Consider the following 22,747-nt stretch of genomic DNA (forward strand, 5'->3'; position numbering starts at 1 on the left):
AAAAAACTTTACAGACATTAACGTGTTGATTGTCCCACAGTTTCATAACGCGTCAAAACTATTTACACCTTCATCCCAAAAACTGATTCCACCTGGCTCAAGAGAAGAAGAAAATCGTCGTTTTCGGGTTGCAGACGTGTTTTATTTGCTTGGTGATGGGTCTGCAACGGACCGCGGCTACAGCGTGGGTGACGACGCCTTCTGAGTTTGTCGGTCACGTTGCTGGACGGCTAGCTGATCTCCAGCATGTTGGTGCTGATATAGAAGCAGATGTAGGAGTGGTACTCCTGCTGACTGAGTCCTGGGATTTCAGAGCTCACCTGTTTGGCAGAGAAGATAGAAAACAGTGTAACACACACACACACACACACACACACCTTGAGCCACGAAACAGATCTTTGTAGCACCATGTAAATGCAGATCTGCGTTGTAAATAATGCACCTTGGTTATCATGTCCCTGTTTGCCAGAAGTAACAGCACTTGCAGCAGTGTAGCTTCCAGGGTGGAGCCAGAGGTGGAGGGCTGCCCCAACCGTACAATTTGACCACTCTCTCAAAAGATTTATGTGATCAAATTTGAACAAAGATCCCATCTAAACTGACTTCTTTGGCTGAATCTCAAATCTCCTAGTGCAAGTGAATGCAGCACGAAGTGACCTTAGAGAACACGCACCTTTCCCTCCTTAAGTAAACATGTTTTTCACATGTCTACAGGCTGGTTCTACTGCAACTGGAGCCCCTTTTTCCTTTTTATTCCACCTTTTTAACCAAAAAAAGGAAGAATTGTACAAGGAAGGTTTTATTCTTCCCTTTTTAACTAAAAAAAAGGAAGAAAAACTAAAAGATGAAAGTTGAAACTCTCCTCTTTTCATCAGCTTCCTGTCTGTGAAGCTGCTTTTTGGTACTTTATACAACTCGACATGTTCTTTCACATCTCGCTTAGTGTGCAGAAGTTTGGGGGAATAATTTGAAAAATAGGTTACATTCATGTAACTTTAAAAAAAAAATACTGCAATATGTATGTCTGGATATATGGATCATAGTAACTATAGTTCTGCAGTCTAAATTGCTCAAAATTTCACTTGAACAAGGCAAACAAGCAAAACAGCACATGGTGAAATCCTAGAAGTTCACTGATAAACTGAGTTTTTAAATCTGGCTGGTTGCTTTGGAAAACTCCTTCACTCTGGAAAAGCGTCCACCTTTCAGAAGATACGGAGAAATCTGATCATTTTCAGTCACCGGGTTCCTGCCAGTCCAGTTGTTACTGTGTTTTGTTGTTTGTGACTCAGTCCTACACTGAAACTCTTCACCAGGGGTGTCCAGCTCCAGTCCTCGATGGCCACAATCCTGCAGTTTTCCATGTATCCTTGCTTGACAACACCTGACTCAAACGAATCAGTCATTGTGCTGAACTTCATTGGCTGTTGGATCAATTTAACAGAAGTCAGGTGTGTTGGAGCAGAGATACATGGAAAACCAGCAGGACAGAGGGCCTCAAGAACCGATGGTGCGCACTGTTGCTCTGGATGGTTAGACGGAGGGATAGTTTACAACCCCGCTGCTGCAACGCATATCGAGAGGGAGTGCCCTTCTCGGACTTTCTGGATGACATTTTGCTTGTCTTGTACTGTTTGTGTTGTTTGTTCTGAAATATTCAAAACTTAAATAAACACATTTTAGTTAAGTATTAAAAGAGAGTAACACTGTTATACATTATTAAAAAGTAGCTGATGCAAATCAGCTGCTTGGTGAAGATGGTTTAACCCATGCAATGCTGTAAAGATAAGTCCGGCCAGCTGTTAACATCTGTCACACTGCTAACATCTGTCACACTGCTGACATCTGTCACACTGCTATCTGTCACACTGCTAACATCTGTCACACTGCTGACATCTGTCACACTGCTAACATCTGTCACACTGCTATCTGTCACACTGCTGACATCTGTCACACTGCTGACATCTGTCACACTGCTAACATCTGTCACACTGCTGACATCTGTCACACTGCTGACATCTGTCACACTGCTAACATCTGTCACACTGCTGACATCTGTCACACTGCTGACATCTGTCACACTGCTAACATCTGTCACACTGCTAACATCTGTCACACTGCTATCTGTCACACTGCTGACATCTGTCACACTGCTGACATCTGTCACACTGTTAACATCTGTCACACTGCTAACATCTGTCACACTGCTATCTGTCACACTGCTAACATCTGTCACACTGCTATCTGTCACACTGCTAACATCTGTCACACTGCTATCTGTCACACTGCTAACATCTGTCACACTGCTGACATCTGTCACACTGCTGACATCTGTCACACTGCTATCTGTCACACTGCTAACATCTGTCACACTGCTGACATCTGTCACACTGCTAACATCTGTCACACTGCTATCTGTCACACTGCTGACATCTGTCACACTGCTGACATCTGTCACACTGCTAACATCTGTCACACTGCTGACATCTGTCACACTGCTGACATCTGTCACACTGCTAACATCTGTCACACTGCTGACATCTGTCACACTGCTAACATCTGTCACACTGCTAACATCTGTCACACTGCTATCTGTCACACTGCTGACATCTGTCACACTGCTGACATCTGTCACACTGTTAACATCTGTCACACTGCTAACATCTGTCACACTGCTATCTGTCACACTGCTAACATCTGTCACACTGCTATCTGTCACACTGCTAACATCTGTCACACTGCTATCTGTCACACTGCTAACATCTGTCACACTGCTGACATCTGTCACACTGCTAACATCTGTCACACTGCTATCTGTCACACTGCTGACATCTGTCACACTGCTGACATCTGTCACACTGCTAACATCTGTCACACTGCTGACATCTGTCACACTGCTAACATCTGTCACACTGCTAACATCTGTCACACTGCTATCTGTCACACTGCTGACATCTGTCACACTGCTGACATCTGTCACACTGCTAACATCTGTCACACTGCTATCTGTCACACTGCTGACATCTGTCACACTGCTGACATCTGTCACACTGCTAACATCTGTCACACTGCTAACATCTGTCACACTGCTATCTGTCACACTGCTGACATCTGTCACACTGCTGACATCTGTCACACTGCTAACATCTGTCACACTGCTAACATCTGTCACACTGCTATCTGTCACACTGCTGACATCTGTCACACTGCTAACATCTGTCACACTGCTGACATCTGTCACACTGCTAACATCTGTCACACTGCTATCTGTCACACTGCTGACATCTGTCACACTGCTAACATCTGTCACACTGCTAACATCTGTCACACTGCTGACATCTGTCACACTGTTAACATCTGTCACTCTGCTGACATCTGTCACACTGCTGACATCTGTCACACTGCTAACATCTGTCACACTGCTATCTGTCACACTGCTGACATCTGTCACACTGCTAACATCTGTCACACTGCTATCTGTCACACTGCTAACATCTGTCACACTGCTGACATCTGTCACACTGCTGACATCTGTCACACTGCTAACATCTGTCACACTGCTATCTGTCACACTGCTGACATCTGTCACACTGCTGACATCTGTCACACTGCTAACATCTGTCACACTGCTATCTGTCACACTGCTGACATCTGTCACACTGCTGACATCTGTCACACTGCTAACATCTGTCACACTGCTATCTGTCACACTGCTGACATCTGTCACACTGCTGACATCTGTCACACTGCTAACATCTGTCACACTGCTAACATCTGTCACACTGCTGACATCTGTCACACTGCTGACATCTGTCACACTGTTAACATCTGTCACTCTGCTGACTTCTGTCACACTGCTGACATCTGTCACACTGCTAACATCTGTCACACTGTTAACATCTGTCACTCTGCTGACATCTGTCACACTACTAACATCTGTCACACTGCTGACATCTGTCACACTGCTAACATCTGTCACACTGCTGACATCTGTCACACTGCTAACATCTGTCACACTGCTAACATCTGTCACTCTGCTGACATCTGTCACACTGCTGACATCTGTCACACTGCTAACATCTGTCACACTACTAACATCTGTCACACTGCTAACATCTGTCACACTGCTGACATCTGTCACACTACTAACATCTGTCACACTGCTAACATCTGTCACACTGCTAACATCTGTCACACTGCTGACATCTGTCACACTGCTAACATCTGTCACACTGCTAACATCTGTCACACTGCTGACATCTGTCACACTACTAACATCTGTCACACTGCTAACATCTGTCACACTGCTAACATCTGTCACACTGCTGACATCTGTCACACTGCTAACATCTGTCACACTGCTGACATCTGTCACACTGCTAACATCTGTCACACTGCTGACATCTGTCACACTGCTAACATCTGTCACACTGCTGACATCTGTCACACTGCTTACATCTGTCACACTGCTAACATCTGTCACACTGCTGACATCTGTCACACTGCTGACATCTGTCACACTGCTAACATCTGTCACACTGCTGACATCTGTCACACTGCTAACATCTGTCACACTGCTAACATCTGTCACTCTGCTAACATCTGTCACACTGCTGACATCTGTCACACTGCTGACATCTGTCACACTGCTAACATCTGTCACACTGCTGACATCTGTCACACTGCTGACATCTGTCACACTGCTGACATCTGTCACTCTGCTGACATCTGTCACACTGCTGACATCTGTCACACTGCTAACATCTGTCACACTGCTGACATCTGTCACACTGCTGACATCTGTCACACTGCTAACATCTGTCACACTGCTGACATCTGTCACACTGCTAACATCTGTCACACTGCTGACATCTGTCACACTGCTAACATCTGTCACTCTGCTAACATCTGTCACACTGCTGACATCTGTCACACTGCTGACATCTGTCACACTGCTAACATCTGTCACACTGCTGACATCTGTCACACTGCTGACATCTGTCACACTGCTAACATCTGTCACACTGCTGACATCTGTCACACTGCTAACATCTGTCACACTGCTGACATCTGTCACACTGCTGACATCTGTCACACTGCTAACATCTGTCACACTGCTGACATCTGTCACACTGCTAACATCTGTCACACTGCTGACATCTGTCACACTGCTAACATCTGTCACTCTGTTTACATCTGTCACACTGCTGACATCTGTCACACTGCTGACATCTGTCACACTACTAACATCTGTCACACTGCTAACATCTGTCACACTGCTGACATCTGTCACACTACTAACATCTGTCAGACTGCTAACATCTGTCACACTGCTAACATCTGTCACACTACTAACATCTGTCACACTGCTGACATCTGTCACACTGCTTACATCTGTCACACTGCTGACATCTGTCACACTGCTGACATCTGTAACACTGCTAACATCTGTCACACTGTTAACATCTGTCACTCTGCTGACATCTGTCACACTGCTGACATCTGTCACACTGCAAACATCTGTCACACTGCTAACATCTGTCACACTGCTGACATCTGTCACACTGCAAACATCTGTCACACTGCTGACATCTGTCACACTGCTAACATCTGTCACACTGCTAACATCTGTCACACTGCTGACATCTGTCACACTGCTGACATCTGTCACACTGCTAACATCTGTCACACTGCAAACATCTGTCACAGTGCTGACATCTGTCACACTGCTGACATCTGTCACACTGCTAACATCTGTCACACTGCTATCTGTCACACTGCTAACATCTGTCACACTGCTGACATCTGTCACACTGCTAACATCTGTCACACTGCTGACATCTGTCACACTGCTGACATCTGTCACACTGCTGACATCTGTCACACTGCTAACATCTGTCACACTGCAAACATCTGTCACAGTGCTGACATCTGTCACACTGCTGACATCTGTCACACTGCTAACATCTGTCACACTGCTATCTGTCACACTGCTAACATCTGTCACACTGCTGACATCTGTCACACTGCTATCTGTCACACTGCTTACATCTGTCAGACTGCTGACATCTGTCACACTGCTAACATCTGTCACACTGCTTACATCTGTCACACTGCTGACATCTGTCACACTACTAACATCTGTCACACTGCTGACATCTGTCACACTACTAACATCTGTCACACTGCTAACATCTGTCACACTGCTGACATCTGTCACACTACTAACATCTGTCACACTGCTAACATCTGTCACACTGCTGACATCTGTCACACTACTAACATCTGTCACACTGCTGACATCTGTCACACTGCTGACATCTGTCACACTGCTAACATCTATCACACTGCAAACATCTGTCACACTGCTGACATCTGTCACACTGCTGACATCTGTCACACTGCTATCTGTCACACTGCTAACATCTGTCACACTGCTAACATCTGTCACACTGCTAACATCTGTCACACTGCTGACATCTGTCACACTGCTGACATCTTTCACACTGCTGACATCTGTCACACTGTTAACATCTGTCACTCTGCTGACATCTGTCACACTGCTGACATCTGTCACACTGTTAACATCTGTCACTCTGCTTACATCTGTCACACTGTTAACATCTGTCACTCTGCTGACATCTGTCACTCTGCTTACATCTGTCACACTGTTAACATCTGTCACACTGCTAACATCTGTCACACTGTTAACATCTGTCACTCTGCTTACATCTGTCACACTGCTGACATCTGTCACACTGCTGACATCTGTCAGACTGCTGACATCTGTCACACTGCTGACATCTGTCACACTGCTGACATCTGTCAGACTGCTGACATCTGTCACACTGCTAACATCTGTCACACTGCTTACATCTGTCACACTGCTGACATCTGTCACACTGCTAACATCTGTCACACTGCTAACATCTGTCACACTGCTGAGATATGTCACACTACTAACATCTGTCACACTGCTAACATCTGTCACACTACTAACATCTGTCACACTGCTAACATCTGTCACACTGCTAACATCTGTCACACTACTAACATCTGTCACACTGCTAACATCTGTCACACTGCTGACATCTGTCACACTGCTAACATCTGTCACACTGCTGACATCTGTCACACTGCTGACATCTGTCACACTGCTAACATCTGTCACACTACTAACATCTGTCACACTGCTGACATCTGTCACACTGCTAACATCTGTCACACTGCTGACATCTGTCACACTGCTATCTGTCACACTGCTGACATCTGTCACACTGCTGACGTCTGTCACACTACTAACATCTGTCACTCTGCTTACATCTGTCACACTGCTGACATCTGTCACACTGCTGACGTCTGTCACACTACTAACATCTGTCACACTGCGGACATCTGTCACACTGCTGACATCTGTCACACTGCTAACATCTGTCACACTGCTGACATCTGTCACACTGCTGACGTCTGTCACACTACTAACATCTGTCACACTGCGGACATCTGTCACTCTGCTTACATCTGTCACACTGCTGACATCTGTCACACTGCTAACATCTGTCACACTGCTGACATCTGTCACACTGCTAACATCTGTCACACTGCTGACATCTGTCACACTGCTGACATCTGTCACTCTGCTTACATCTGTCACACTGCTGACATCTGTCACACTGCTTACATCTGTCACACTGCTAACATCTTTCACACTGCTAACATCTGTCACACTGCTGACATCTGTCACACTGCTAACATCTGTCACACTGCTGACATCTGTCACAATGCTAACATCTGTCACACTGCTGACATCTGTCACACTGCTGACATCTGTCACACTGCTAACATCTGTCACACTGCTGACAACTGTCACACTACTAACATCTGTCACTCTGCTGACATCTGTCACACTGCTGACATCTGTCACACTGCTAACATCTGTCACACTACTAACATCTGTCACAATGCTTACATCTGTCACACTGCTGACATCTGTCACACTACTAACATCTGTCACTCTGCTGACATCTGTCACACTGCTGACATCTGTCACACTGCTGACATCTGTCACAATGCTTACATCTGTCACACTGCTGACATCTGTCACACTACTAACATCTGTCACAATGCTTACATCTGTCACACTGCTGACATCTGTCACACTGCTGACATCTGTCACACTACTAACATCTGTCACACTACTAACATCTGTCACAATGCTTACATCTGTCACACTGCTGACATCTGTCACACTACTAACATCTGTCACACTACTAACATCTGTCACAATGCTTACATCTGTCACACTGCTGACATCTGTCACACTGCTGACATCTGTCACGCTGCTAACATCTGTCACACTGCTGACATCTGTCACACTGCTGACATCTGTCACACTGCTGACATCTGTCACACTACTAACATCTGTCACACTGCTGACATCTGTCACACTGCTAACATCTGTCACACTGCTAACATCTATCACACTGCTGACATCTGTCACACTGCTGACATCTGTCACACTACTAACATCTGTCACACTGCTAACATCTGTCACACTGCTGACATCTGTCACACTGCTAACATCTGTCACACTGCTAACATCTGTCACACTGCTGACATCTGTCACACTGCTAACATCTGTCACACTGCTGACATCTGTCACACTGCAAACATCTGTCACACTGCTGACATCTGTCACACTGCTGACATCTGTCACACTGCTTACATCTGTCACACTGCTGACATCTGTCACACTGCTAACATCTGTCACACTGCTAACATATGTCACACTGCTAACATCTGTCACACTGCTGACATCTGTCACACTGCTGACATCTGTCACACTGCTGACATCTGTCACACTGCTAACATCTGTCACACTGCTAACATATGTCACACTGCTGACATCTGTCACACTGCTAACATCTGTCACACTGCTGGCATCTGTCACACTGCTAACATCTGTCACACTGCTGACATCTGTCACACTACTAACATCTGTCAAACTGCTGACATCTGTCACTCTGCTTACATCCGTCACACTGCTGACATCTGTCACACTGCTAACATCTGTCACACTGCTGACATCTGTCACACTGCTGACATCTGTCACACTGCTAACATCTGTCACACTGCTGACATCTGTCACACTGCTAACATCTCTCACACTGCTAACATCTGTCACTCTGCTAACATCTGTCACACTGCTGACATCTGTCACACTGCTAACATCTGTCACACTGCTGACATCTGTCACACTGCTAACATCTCTCACACTGCTAACATCTGTCACACTGCTAACATCTGTCACACTGCTGACATCTGTCACACTGCTAACATCTGTCACACTGCTGACATCTGTCACACTGCTAACATCTGTCACACTGCTGACATCTGTCACACTGCTAACATCTCTCACACTGCTAACATCTGTCACACTACTAACATCTGTCACAGTGCTGACATCTGTCACACTACTAACATCTGTCACACTGCTGACATCTGTCACACTGCTAACATCTGTCACACTGCTAACATCTGTCACACTGCTAACATCTGTCACACTGCTGACATCTGTCACACTGCTAACATCTGTCACTCTGCTTACATCTGTCACACTGCTGACATCTGTCACACTGCTAACATCTGTCACACTGCTGACATCTGTCACACAGCTAACATCTGTCACACTGCTGACATCTGTCACACTGCTGACATCTCTCACACTGCTAACATCTGTCACACTGCTGACATCTGTCACACTGCTGACATCTGTCACACAGCTAACATCTGTCACACTGCTGACATCTGTCACACTGCTGACATCTGTCACACTGCTAACATCTGTCACACTGCTGACATCTGTCACACTGCTAACATCTGTCACACTGCTGACATCTGTCACACTGCTAACATCTGTCACTCTGCTTACATCTGTCACACTGCTGACATCTGTCACACTGCTAACATCTGTCACACTGCTGACATCTGTCACACTGCTAACATCTGTCACACTGCTTGCTGACATCTGTCACACTGCTAACATCTGTCACACTGCTAACATCTGTCACACTGCTGACATCTGTCACACTACTAACATCTGTCACACTGCTAACATCTGTCACACTGCTGACATCTGTCACACTGCTAACATCTGTCACACTGCTGACATCTGTCACACTGCTAACATCTGTCACACTGCTTACATCTGTCACACTGCTAACATCTGTCACACTGGCAGTTGGGTCCAGATGCACAAACAGTGAAGAAAGTTCCTCTCTCAGCCTCTTTGAGCGCTTCCTGTCAGTCTGCAGCAGAAGAGCCTGATAATTCACCGGTAATCCATACCTGCCAGCGGATATCATGCACAGAATCAATAACTTGCCATCTTTCATTAATGATGAACATCACTAATGTTACCATGACTGACCTGAGGACTGATTCCACAAACACTCTCAGTGCTTTCAAGTGAATCCATGCGATGAAGATCTGACTAAAATTCACCTTCAGCCAACGCAGGAAGATTCCCTGAAGAGTTAGCAGTTACTGCATAAACACACATCATCCTGTTCCCACATAAGACCTTCAGCCAGTAGACATGATGTCTGACTCACGTGTTGCTCTTTTTTGCGACTGGTGAGCTGCGTGATCTCCTGATGCTTCTTCTCCTCCAGATCAAAGCTGTACTCACGCACAATGAACCTGTGTGGATCACAGACTACATTATGGTAATCGACACAGATAGCATCGCTTTGACTCCACTGGGTGTTTTCTGCCAGCCCCCACTGCTTACATGCTCTCCTGAGCTTTGGCTTTGAATTCACACGCAGCTCTTTTGAAGAGTGTAACGGTGAAGACTCCCCCCTCTCCGTCCTCAAACAGCTTTCTGACAGTCACATGAAATAAGGACAGATAATAAGATCAATACAATGAGCAGCAACAGGTGAAGTTTAAGGACACAGAATGGGTTGGCTTAAACACTAAGCCTGAAAACTCTCGCTCTGCAGATTCAAGTTCTTCCATCCATTTCTTCACTGTTTAGTCCAGTTAAGGGTTGCGGGGAAGCCGGAGTCTATCACAGCAATCATTGGCGAGAAGTGACGAGGTACAACCTGGACAGGTTGCCACCCATCGACCCCACGCATACATGGGTAGATCATGCAAACTTCCACAGAAACTCCTTAAAATGCCCTCTGCTTGTACAGAACCAACAAAAAGTATAAAGTTTTTATTTTTGGTTTATTGACTTGAAATGCAAAAATGCTCATTTCTACATGAAACAATGCAAACATTAGATATTTTACAGAAGTCAGCTGCTCGCCTGCTGATGAAGACCAGAAGGAGAGCCCATATTACACCTGTGTTAACGTCTGCCTTGGCCTCCTGTTCGCTTCCAAGTTTTTTAAGCTGATGGTGTGATGTTTGGTGTGGAACAGCCTTCCTGAGGGCGGCTGGGTCTGTTGATATCGTTGAGAGGCAGCTTAAAACTAAGCTTATCAATAAATCTTTTAATTAATCATTGTTGAACTTGACTTTTTTTTTTTTATCCTTTTTTAAAATGTTATTTAGTATTTTACATGTCAACTTTTATATATAATGTTTTGTCTTTCAAATTTTTTAATCTCATTTTATTCTTTTTAGTAGTCTTTTATTGCTTCTTACATGTCTTTACCCCTCCCTGAGCTGTCACCTTATTGTGGTGGAGGGGTTTGTGAGTCCTGAAGATCCTAGCAGCTATATTGTCTGGGGCTTTATGCCCCTGGTAGGGTCACCCATGGCAAACAGGTGTCTAGGGAAAGGACCAGGCCAAGCACGGCTCATCGACCTCTATAATGACGACAAACCAGGGCATAAATGTTCCCTTGCCCGGGCGTGGGTTACCGGGACCCCCCTCTGGAGCCAGGCCTGGGGGTGGGGTACAAGAGCGAGCATCTGGTGGCTGGGCCTTTGCCTGTGGGGCCCAGTCAGGCTCAGCCTGAAAGGGTTACATGGGCCCCACCTCCCGTGGGCTCACCATCTGCGGGAGGAGCCGTAGGGGTCGGCTGCAATATGAGCGGGAGGAGCTGTAGGGGTCAGGTGCAATATGAGCTGAGTGGCAGCAACGGGCGGGGACCCTTGCGGTCAGATCCCCGGCTGCAGAAACTGGCTATAGAGACATGGAATGTCACCTCTCTGGTGGGGAAGGAGCCTGAGCTTGTGCGCGAGGTTGAGTGGTTCTGGCTAGATATAGTTGGACTCACCTCGACGCATGGCTTGGGCTCTGGAACCAGTACCCTCGAGAGGGTCTGGCCCTTCTTCCACTCTGGAGTTGCTCATGGTGGGAGGCGCCGAGCAGGTGTGGGCATTCTCATCAGCCTTTGGCTTGGTGCCTAGACGTTGGAGTTTACCCCAGTGGACAAAAGGGCAGTTTCCCTCCGCCTTCAGGTGAGGGGACAGGTTCTGACTGTTGTCTGTGCTTATGCACCAAACAGCAGTTCAGAGTACCCACCCTTTCTGGAGTCCTTGGAGGGAGTGCTGGAGGGTGCTCCTTCTTCTCTCCATAGTTCTGCTGGGGGACTTCAATGCTCATGTGGGCAATGACAGTGAGATCTAGAGGAGAGTGTTTGGGAGGCATGGTCGCCCCTCCCCCCTCTGAACCCAAATGGTGTTTTGTTATTGGACTTCTGTCTTCGTCATGGATTGTCCATAACGAACACCATGTTCCAACATAAGAGTGTCACCTAGCATCAGAAGTCCCTGGGCCACAGTTCGATAATTGATTTTGTAGTCATGTTGTCGGACCTGCGGCCACATGCTTTGGACACTCGGGTGAAGAGGGGGGCGGAGCTGTCAATTGATCACCACCTGGTGGTGAGTTGGCTCAGATGGTGGCGAAGGAAGCCACTCAGATCTGGCAGGCCCAAACGTGTTGTGAGGGTCTGCTGGGAACGTCTGGCTGAGTCCCCCGTCAGAGAGAGCTTCAACTCCCACCTTCAGCAGAGCGTCGACCATGTCCCAAGTGAGGCGGGGGACATTTAGTCCGAATGGGCTGTGTTGTGTGCCTCTATTGTTGAGGCGGACAGCCGGAGCTGTGGCCGTAAGGTCGTTGGTGCCTGTTGTAGCGGTAATCCCAGGACTCATTGGTGGACTCGTTGGTGGCATCCCTCACTGCTGGTGAAGAAGCTGAAGGAGTCCTATCGGGCCTTCTTGGCCTGTGGGACTCTGGAGGCAGCTGATGGGTACCGGCGGGCTAAGCAGCATGTGGCTTCAGCTGTCGCTAAGGCAAAAACTCGGGCATGGGAGGAGTTTGGCAAGACCATGGAGAAAGACTTTCGGATGGCTTCAAGGCGATTCTGGTCCACCATGCGGCAGCGCAGGAGGGGGAAGCAGTGCTCCATCGACACTGTGTACAGTGGAGGTGGGGAGCTGCTGACCTCAACTCAGGACGTCGTGGGTCGGTGGAAGGAATACTTCCAAGATCTCTCAATCCTACCAACACATCTTCTGATGAAGAAGCAGAGCTGGGGCACTCAGGGGTGGACTCTCCTATCTCTGGGGCTGAAGTCGCTGAGGTGGTCAAAAAGCTCCTATGCGACAAGGCCCCGGGGATGGACGAGATCCGCCCGGAGTTCCTTAAGACTCTGGATGCTGTGGGGCTGTCCTGGCGGACACGCCTCTGCAGCATCGCATGGACATCAGGGACAATGCTGCTGGATTGGCAGACTGGGGTGGTGGTCCCCCTTTTTAAGAAGGGGGACCGGAGGGTGTGTTCCAATTACAGGGGAATCACACTCCTCAGCCTCCCTGGTAAGGTCCATTCAGGGGTCCTGGAGAGGAGGGTCCGCTGGATAGTCAAATCTCAGATTGAGGAGGAGCAGTGTGGTTTTCGTCCTGGTCGCAGAACAGTGGACCAGCTCTATACCCTCTTTGGGGTCCTGGAGGGGGCATGGGAGTTTGCCCAACCAGTCTACATGTGCTTTGTGGACCTGGAGAAGGCATTTGACCATGTCCCCCGGGGGCTCCTGTGGGGGTACTCCGGGAGTATGGGGTACAGGACCCCCTTGTACGAGCTGTCCGGTCCCTGTATGACAGGTGTCAGAGCTTGGTCCACATTGCCGGTAGTAAGTCGGATTCGTTTCCGGTGAGGGTTGGACTCCGCCAAGGCTGCTCTTTATCACCGATTCTGTTCATGACTTATATGGACAGAATTTCTAGGCGCAGCCGAGGTGTTGAGGGGATCCGGCTTGGTGGCCTCAGGATTGGGTCCCTTCTTTTTGCAGATGACGTAGTCCTGTTGGCTTCATCTGGTCGTATCTCCTGCTCTCACTTGAGCGATTTACAGCTCAGAGTAGAGCCGCTGCTCCTCCGCATCGAGAGGAACCAGTTGAGGTGGCTCGGGCATCTGGTCAGGATGCCTCCTGGACGCCTCCCTGGTGAGGTGTTCCAGGCACATATCCCGGGAGGAGACCCCGGGGAAGACCCAGGACACGCTGGAGGGATTATATCTCTCGGCTGACCTGGGAACGCCTGGGAACCTTCTGTCATGCAGGTTTTACGTGTTTTCCTGTTTCAACACACCTGAATCAAATTAACGGGTCATTTTGCAGAGCTTAACAAGCTGTTGGACCCTTTTGAATCAAGTGTGTTGGAGCAGGAAACATCACGGTAAGGGCAACAATAACTGCTTTGTTACTTAGCGGCTAATGAGGAATGAATCAGGCTGATGTTTAATTAAAAATTAGTTAATTAATGCTTCACATTCCTGTGAAATCTGATAAATTAACTAATGATTACTGAATGATTACTTAATTGTCTGTCAGTCATAAAGTGACTAAATCAGGGACTAATTGCTAATTAATCATGAAACAGGTGATGATTAATTAATGATTCTTTAATGAGAAGCACCCTAGCTTTTCTCTGGTGAGTGTTTCACATTAACCAGCAGGACAACAGCTCCACATCTGCAACAACTGCTTTGCTTGAAGACTCATCTTGATCAGCAGTGGCTCTAACGGACTTCATCATTAACTTACCACTAATTAACCTTCTGTGGCCTCTGAAGTAACGTGAAAACTCACACTGAGTACTTAATGAGTACTGAATCACTTGTCGGTACCAACTTCCATCCATTTTCTCTGCCCACTTATTCCACTTCGAGGTCCCAGAGAGGCTCTCAGCTGAGAGGCAGGGTGCACCCTGGATAAGTCATCACATGCACAGGGCCAGCATACACACTCATACACCCTCATTAGATCAGTTTGAAATCGCTTGTGTAGCTAAAATCCCCAGATAGGAACATCTGAGCTGAATCCAGGCTACTTTTGGTACTTATGGATCTCTGAATGAATGTTCTGGTGGTGGTTGAGGAGGCTGCTGGTGCACGCCGGCTGCCACGTTTCCATTAGTGTGTTTCAGGACACCTGTGGCTGCAGATGTAGCTAATCATCGCCAAGTATGAATGAGTAATGTAAAACACTTTGGGTGCTTTGAAAAGTGCTACATAAATCTGATCCATTATTATTACAGTTATAGCACCAGCAAGTGTTGTGAGGGCCAGAAGTGCACCGGATGTCAGTAGCCAGCCTGGCTTGGATGGTAGGAGACTTATGATAAGTCTCCTGTTGGTCCAGATGTTAGTTGTAGGCCTGGACATGGATTAGTGTAGGTAATAAATCTTTTTTTAAAATCAGTCAAACTTACTTCCAGACCATATTAGAAGCTACTACTTATCAAAGTGCTGTTGATCTAAAACAGCGTTGTTGCTACAAATATCAGCTAAAAGCTTTAAAACAGTTAAAAATAAGCAACTAAAGGCAGCAAGTTTGAAGTCAAGGAATAAAAATGTGCTTAAAATCAAGCAGAACTGACAAATGCTGAACCTGCAGGGCAGCTGCTGTTTTTTTCTCAGCAGAGAGAACCAACGTTCATGTTTGTTTCCCTCTTTAGCTCAGATTTTCCTGTTTGCAAGCAGCCGGACACTCCTGTTTCCCCCGCGGTAATCTGAACTGTTCAGCTGTACCTGGTTCAGCTGTTCTGTCTGCATACTTTGCAACAGTTTACCCAACCTGAGGTGGAGTTATTTTAACCTCACACATGATTATAAATCTCTAATAGATCAAACAATCATGAATAATGAAGCATATAAAAAATATTAGCAATAACCTCAGATATCAGATCGTCTCTCCAGAAATGTTTTCTCTGATGTTGAACTTCATCTTCGGCTAGTTTGAGGGGAAACTCTTTCTGCAATGAAGTTTTTACTGGCTTTTAAGTGTGTGTTGGATGTTTGTAGAGAGTTCTTACTCTGATAAACACTCTATATTCCACTCATGCTTCCTGTTCTGACAGGATATCATAAAGTACTCAATTATTTAAAGCTCCAACTGGCTATTGTCCTGAAAAGCAGATCCTCCTCCTGATGTTGATCCAAACCACACAGACTCTTACTTTCTACTGGTAATGGAACACTTCTTGTTACTTAGCCTGACCTTTTAGAACGTGCACTTAGAGCTCTGGTGGTACGATGGCACTCGGTCTGAGTGGAATAGCTGATCTCTCGGCTCAGAAAGCAAAAAAAAACTAAGCTCACCTGCTCGAGCGAGGAACCACAAACTCTGAAAAGGATTCGTAGCTGCGCTCCCACTGCAGGTAGCTCCTTCTGTACACATATACGTTTACTTGATGAAAATGTGTGAATGATGAAGACGTATCAGCGAGCAGATTGTGTGACTGACCTGCTCACCACCACCAGCAGAGTGGTCAGATACTCTGAAACCACCAGGTCTTCTTTCCCTACGATGCCTCTGAGAGAGCGAGTTTGCAGATTCCCTCTGAAGGACAGAAGAAACAGACCAGTAAACATCCAGCTGATATAACAACGTGTTTTTATTTCACGTGTGACTGAAGTCACTCACTCCAGCTTGTGTTCGAGGTTTTGCAAGTTGGCTTTCACGCTGTTGTACGCTGCAGCTCGGGATTTTAATTCTGTTTCCACCTGCAAAACTTCCTGCAGATCAGGTATGTCAGTCATGTTTACAACGTCTGCACAGTTTAACCCTTTCATGTTCACACTAACAAAAAAGGCCAGAGAAAAATGTTTGTGTTTTTCTGTTTGTTTTGGACAAAAATAAACAAAATAAGTGTTTTCAGAAAATGGTTGAGATGTTAAAAAGAAGTTAACACTTAGTTTGGGTTTTACATCCTCAAACCAACTGGTAGAGATGCTCTGGCATGTTTATATCCATGATTTTTAACAGAAATTCATCAAAGTCACTGTGAATCTACCTCTACCAAGTGGTAGAGCAGAACATTAAAGGGTTAAACCATCAATGCTCATCCAACCGGCTTGGGAACATAAAACGCATGTTTTACAACAGTAGAATAAAAGAGAAATGATGATGAATAAAAAAATAAAAATAAAAATAAAAAAAAAAACATTTCAACAACAAGGAAAGACAAGAAAATATGATGATGGTCTGACAGAATGAAGCCAAACTAAACCCTCTGGAAACTTCTAGCTTAAACCAGTCGGCCCAGTCTCCTCTGACCTCTGACATCAACAAGACATTCTGGTCCAGGCAACTGCTGCTCGCTGATCATGTGTTTTATGTGTGAAAATCCCAGCAGATCAGCAGTTTCTGACATCCTCCTCTCTGTCGTGTCTAAAACATCCGTATGCAGTTACGTTTCCATCCGTTTGTACCTTGCTGATGAGTTCTGCCAGGACGGAGAGAGGCAGAGCGGTGGGATACTTGGCTTTGTCCCACTGAAACTTTGTCACGTAGCTCATCAGGTCAACTGAGAAAAACACACACCGAGTCATCACTGAAAAACTGAACAAATGCTAAAATAAAGAACACAGCAAGAGGACAGCAGCACTGCAAAGATCCACAGCACTGCACTCAGCGCAGAAGCTACACTGCTGCAGGTAAAATACCCCTGAGAGACTTGAAGTAAGCTGTCAGAGGCGACAGGACGACTCTCTGATTGGTGCTGTGGTCTGATGGAGGGAAGAGTGATCGTGTTAGTCTGTGCAAAATAAAAGGACCAGTGGGTTGTGGGATGTATACCGAACACAGCAGGAGTTTTTATTTTCTTGGCAGATCAAGTTTCTTGCACTGTAATTAACACCCTCAGCGTGGACGTGTGTTTCTGTGTGTGTGTGTGACTCACCTCCATTGGCTAAAGCGTTTTCCAGTAATTTGTCACTGGACGTCTCCATCACCTCCTTCAAATACTGGCATGTTGTTTTTATCACGCTGAGCAAGCGACAGGAAAAAATACCATTATTACAGAATATTTGTGTGTTTTAGTACATTTCCTCTCCACTGAAAATCTCCTCAACACAGAGACACACATACAGAAACAGGACTTTCAGTGTTTACAGCAGAGGGTTGAACTGGTGAGAACGAAGACTTCAGCTTCCAAATTTCTCCTATCCGATCTCCTCCGCTGAATAATTTATATGTGATGCAGAGGAAAGTTTGTAGACATTATCGCTTCATCCAGAGAGTTACAAACTATTAATGACAACACACAGCAACAGCTTCTGCAGAGGCTTCCATTAGTGCCACAGCAGCACGGTAAAAACCTCAACATGCAGTTAGGATTTAACTATCCAGTGGTGTTGTTGCATTGTCAGAACAAAGAAATGATTAAAAATTATGTACACTTAAGTGTGGCATGATAAAAAAAATACAAAATATATTTCATCCCCGAGTCATCTTGGTTATAAATCCTATTAAAGAGGGAACCATAAGTCCCATTTGAAGGCTCTGTTCAGAAGAACGATCAGTATTTCTTACCGCCAGCAGGACTGGTTGTCAAGACTGTAGGATGAATGTATGAGTGTGAATTAAGTTGAGCATGTTGCATCATGGACATGAATGTGATAAATGTCATAAATACATAATAAATAAGTGTGGATTGCAGTGGCATGGACTAAAATTTAAACCCAGCAAGCTAAGAGGGGATATTTTACAGAAACTGGCAACCCTGGCGGCTGTCAGCAACCTTCTAAAATAATTTTGATCAACTTTCTGACAAGTTTTTTTCTGGAATTCTTTTATATTAATTGTTTTAAAGTATTTTTATTGAAATTCAGGTCAAAGAAAAAGATTAACATAATTCTGAGACAAACCTGAATGTCCCGCTGGTTCATCTGAGCCACATCCAGCTAAATAAATGTAAATAAATCTTTGTTTTCATTCTGTCTGAACCCATCTAACTGAGCAGAACATCCATTATGCCATATACCAAGAAGGCCCAGAGCATGATGCTGCCACCACCATGCTTTAGAGAGGATGTCTTCTTTGCTGCCTTTGAACACTTGCGATGAGGAGAGAAGAGGGTCAACCTTAAGCTTCATCCCATTTGTGACACTGAACATTTCTGTTCAGAGGATTGCTGCTTTTACACTCATCCCACACAATGTTTTTAACACTCACACACATCAGCTTGTAGTTCCTTGTATTCCTACTCCATGCTAACCCACATGTGGTCAGGTTTAAGTGATGAATCTATTTAGTTAGGCTTATTTAGGTTTAAATAAATGGTTGTGCTTAAGAATTTGGATGTTAATGCAGAGTGATTTCCATCCTGGCACAGGAAGGTTTCATGACACAAATCAACTTTCTCTTATCACAGCTTACAGCATCACCACCTGCATCTCCATGGTTGCTGGGTTGCTCCCACTCAGTGGACCATTTCCTCTTACAGACTTTGGAAAATGTCTAATTCTCTGTAATGTAACTAAACTTGTCTGACTTGTTGATTTTGCAATGTTTTAGAAAACACTTTGAGAGACTTTACACACATACACATACGGGACAACAATAAATTCTGTCTTTCTTCTTCAAAATAAAGCTATAAGCTATAAATTCCTTCTACACAGAACCAACAAATTATGTTTTTATTAAATTGAAAGGATTGAAATTTGAGGACCTATTAAAATTTAAGATACTTCAAATTATGTACAAAGTCAAAAATGATCAACTACCCAGCAGCATCCAAAAGCTTTTCCAGTTAAGAGAGAGTATATTTGGCCTGAGAGGAACATCCATTTTCAAAAAACCAGCTGTGAGAACAAATGCTAAACTCCATTGTGTTTCTTCAAGAGGAGTTCAGCTCTGGAACAGCTGCAGTAAAGAAATAAAATCGTGTCAATCAATAGGAAAATTTAGGAAAATTTAAACTTATGATAAAAGATGACATAATTAAAAGTTATCAGGCAAATAGGGTTATTTTTTTAAAGCAATGTATGTTGAATTCTATGATTTATTGTGTGTATTACGACTGTATACTGTTTAAGTTTCATTGTAATGGAATTTAATGTATATTACTACATTTTTCATGCTGTGAAAATTTTACAGTGTCATTGATAAGGGGGGTTTGGACTAGATAACTTCTTCCAAAACCCTTATTTTATTTATTGTTTGTTGTAACCAATATTTGTTCTTTTAAAAGTCCTTTTTTTTTTTTTAGTTCAAACAAAAAACCAAAAAAAAAACCAACAAAAATAAATAAATAAATTATATATATATATATATATATATATATATATATATATATATATATATATATATATATATATATATATATATATATATATATACATACATAGATAGATATAGATATATATGTAATAAACTGTCCAAATGAGTTTATTTTAGATTTTAGTTCGACTGCACATTGTCACCCAAGCACACATGTGCAATCAGCACAAGTCAATCACGCATCTAACAGGAAAGTTAATTAATGGGTATGGGGCTTAATCCAGTGTAAATATGATTTGTTTGACGGTTGATCTGCACAAAGTGTGGAGCCAGGCTTTATATAAGCTTTAAGTTTTGGTAGAAGTACGTGATCAGACTGTTTTGACCTTCCTCTAAACCTCAGAAATCCCACAGAAAGCTCAGAGTTTGTACTCATGGTTCTTGTTTTTCTCTCTGCATCAAAAATGCATGCTGAAAAGTCATTTTGCTTCAGGAAAAGAACAATATCATTTCCTGTCTGAAAGTGTAACATTAACTTCTCCTCTCACAGTCTCAAAAACACCAACGATGAATTTATAATCAGGAGGCAAAGCCAAGCGCTAACTGCCCCTGACCATCAATAAAACATGACTGAGCCAGCACAAAAGCTCAAACTTACTGGTCTTAATGGGGACAAAGCTGATCATTAGCCTGCAAACATGCAGTTATTCACAGACAGAGGTGTTTAATCCAGGCACCACAAAGGAAAATTCCTATTCCAACCATTTGAATTTAATCAACTCAGCTCCGCTGCAGGTAGATGAACCTGTCGGTGAAAACACCTGTTTTAACAGATAGATCCAAAAACATGGCAGGACTTGGATTATACACCTCTGTTAACAGAGCAGGTCCTCAATATGCAGCTCATTTCATCATCTAGTTTGTATTTTACCTCTCAGTTAGTGTGTCGAGTTTGGAGAGATCCTCTGACACGCTGAGGAGGCTGTCCAGGACTCCCACCTGTCGCCACGACAAGACAACAAAGTCAACGTCACATCACAGTAAAACTCACACTGCATTCTGCACAAGAAGCCATTTCTGCACTGAGATTCATCCTGGATGTTTACTTCTGCATTTAAAGAGATTTTTATTTAGGATAAACCAGGCAGAGCAGGGTTTTTAGCAGGCCTGGAGGACACTGATCATGTAGACTGAAATGGGTCAGATGGAAATTTTGCCTCAAACTGTAGAGAGCAACCTGAGCCTTGATACCTTCACCAGAGAAGGACACCAAACACCATGAGCCTCCTCTGCTATATGCTACTGTACCAGTATAAACAAAGAAGCAACATACAGCTGCTGTTGTTTTCTAGGAGCAGGGACGCCTCCTTATCTCCTAATCAATTAAATTTACTTCAACGCCCCTTTAAGCTCCTCAGAACAGGTGTCACACAGCCTCACCTTCAGATCTGGAATGGAGAACTTCCAGGAGGAGGCCAGATGGGTTTTGGTGATGGTGCGCTTTAGTTTCTCCACACCAGTTAAACTGGTTTTGTCCAGTGGGACAGAAATCAACCAAAAGTCTGTCATGACTCCCAGATCTCCTCATAAAAACTTCCACTCAGAATTGCACCCAATAAGAAGAGGATTTGTCACCAGAGAGCCTGCAATCCAGAGCAAATAATGCAACAGTTTGATTATTTCTATAACTGACTAATGTATGTGTAACTTTCATTTTAAACCAACTTTATAGAAAAGTACAGGCAGCATTTACATTAGTTCACTCTTTCCACTCAGATCACATTGACTTCTTTCATTTCTGACACGTAAGACTTACAAAGCTTTAAATGAGACCAAGTTTCAGCTGTTGGAGGTAGCTTACCTTCAGGTTATCCTCATGAACATCCTGTCACATTCCCTCTGAGTGATTTAGTCTGAACAACAGCTCCACCTGAAACTGACTGAGCCTGAGCTGCAGCTCCGCTTGACTCTGAATGACAGCCAGCCGACTGTCTTCTGGCTGTCGCAGGAAGCCCTTATCACTCCAGGAAATTTGAGCAAATGCACTTTAGGTTTATTTGCAATTTGATATGTTGTTACTCCTAATAGCTGCAAAATTGAAAATAAAGTTCATGTAAAGATAAACTATACTAGACAAAATGTTAGTTTTATTTGTTCCTGTAATTTTGTCATGTCCTGCAATAGATTATAAGTGGGGTTTTTTTCTCATTTAAATAGTTATTATCCTCATCTTCCTTTGCCATGTGGAAGCAAATCATGCTTATCCACACAAATTC

The 22,747-nt window shown here is 44.5% G+C and overlaps 1 protein-coding gene across 1 annotated transcript; it reads right to left on the bottom strand.

The window, feature by feature from the left end:
* Positions 1-230: 230 nt before the first annotated feature.
* Positions 231-22,040, bottom strand: atp6v1c2 (ATPase H+ transporting V1 subunit C2; the record flags this gene model as incomplete). Its single annotated transcript, XM_079262644.1, has 13 exons — positions 231-320; positions 10,224-10,347; positions 10,430-10,527; positions 10,614-10,701; positions 10,793-10,885; positions 16,568-16,636; positions 16,713-16,808; positions 16,893-16,984; positions 17,681-17,775; positions 17,915-17,977; positions 18,151-18,236; positions 21,403-21,470; positions 21,912-22,040. 13 exons carry the CDS (start codon positions 22,038-22,040, stop codon positions 231-233), a joined length of 1,191 nt encoding a protein of 396 aa, XP_079118770.1.
* Between the last annotated feature and the right edge of the window lie 707 nt (positions 22,041-22,747).

Source organism: Telmatherina bonti, assembly GCF_933228915.1.
Source record: "Telmatherina bonti genome assembly, chromosome: 22".
Classification (NCBI taxonomy): domain Eukaryota; kingdom Metazoa; phylum Chordata; class Actinopteri; order Atheriniformes; family Telmatherinidae; genus Telmatherina; species Telmatherina bonti.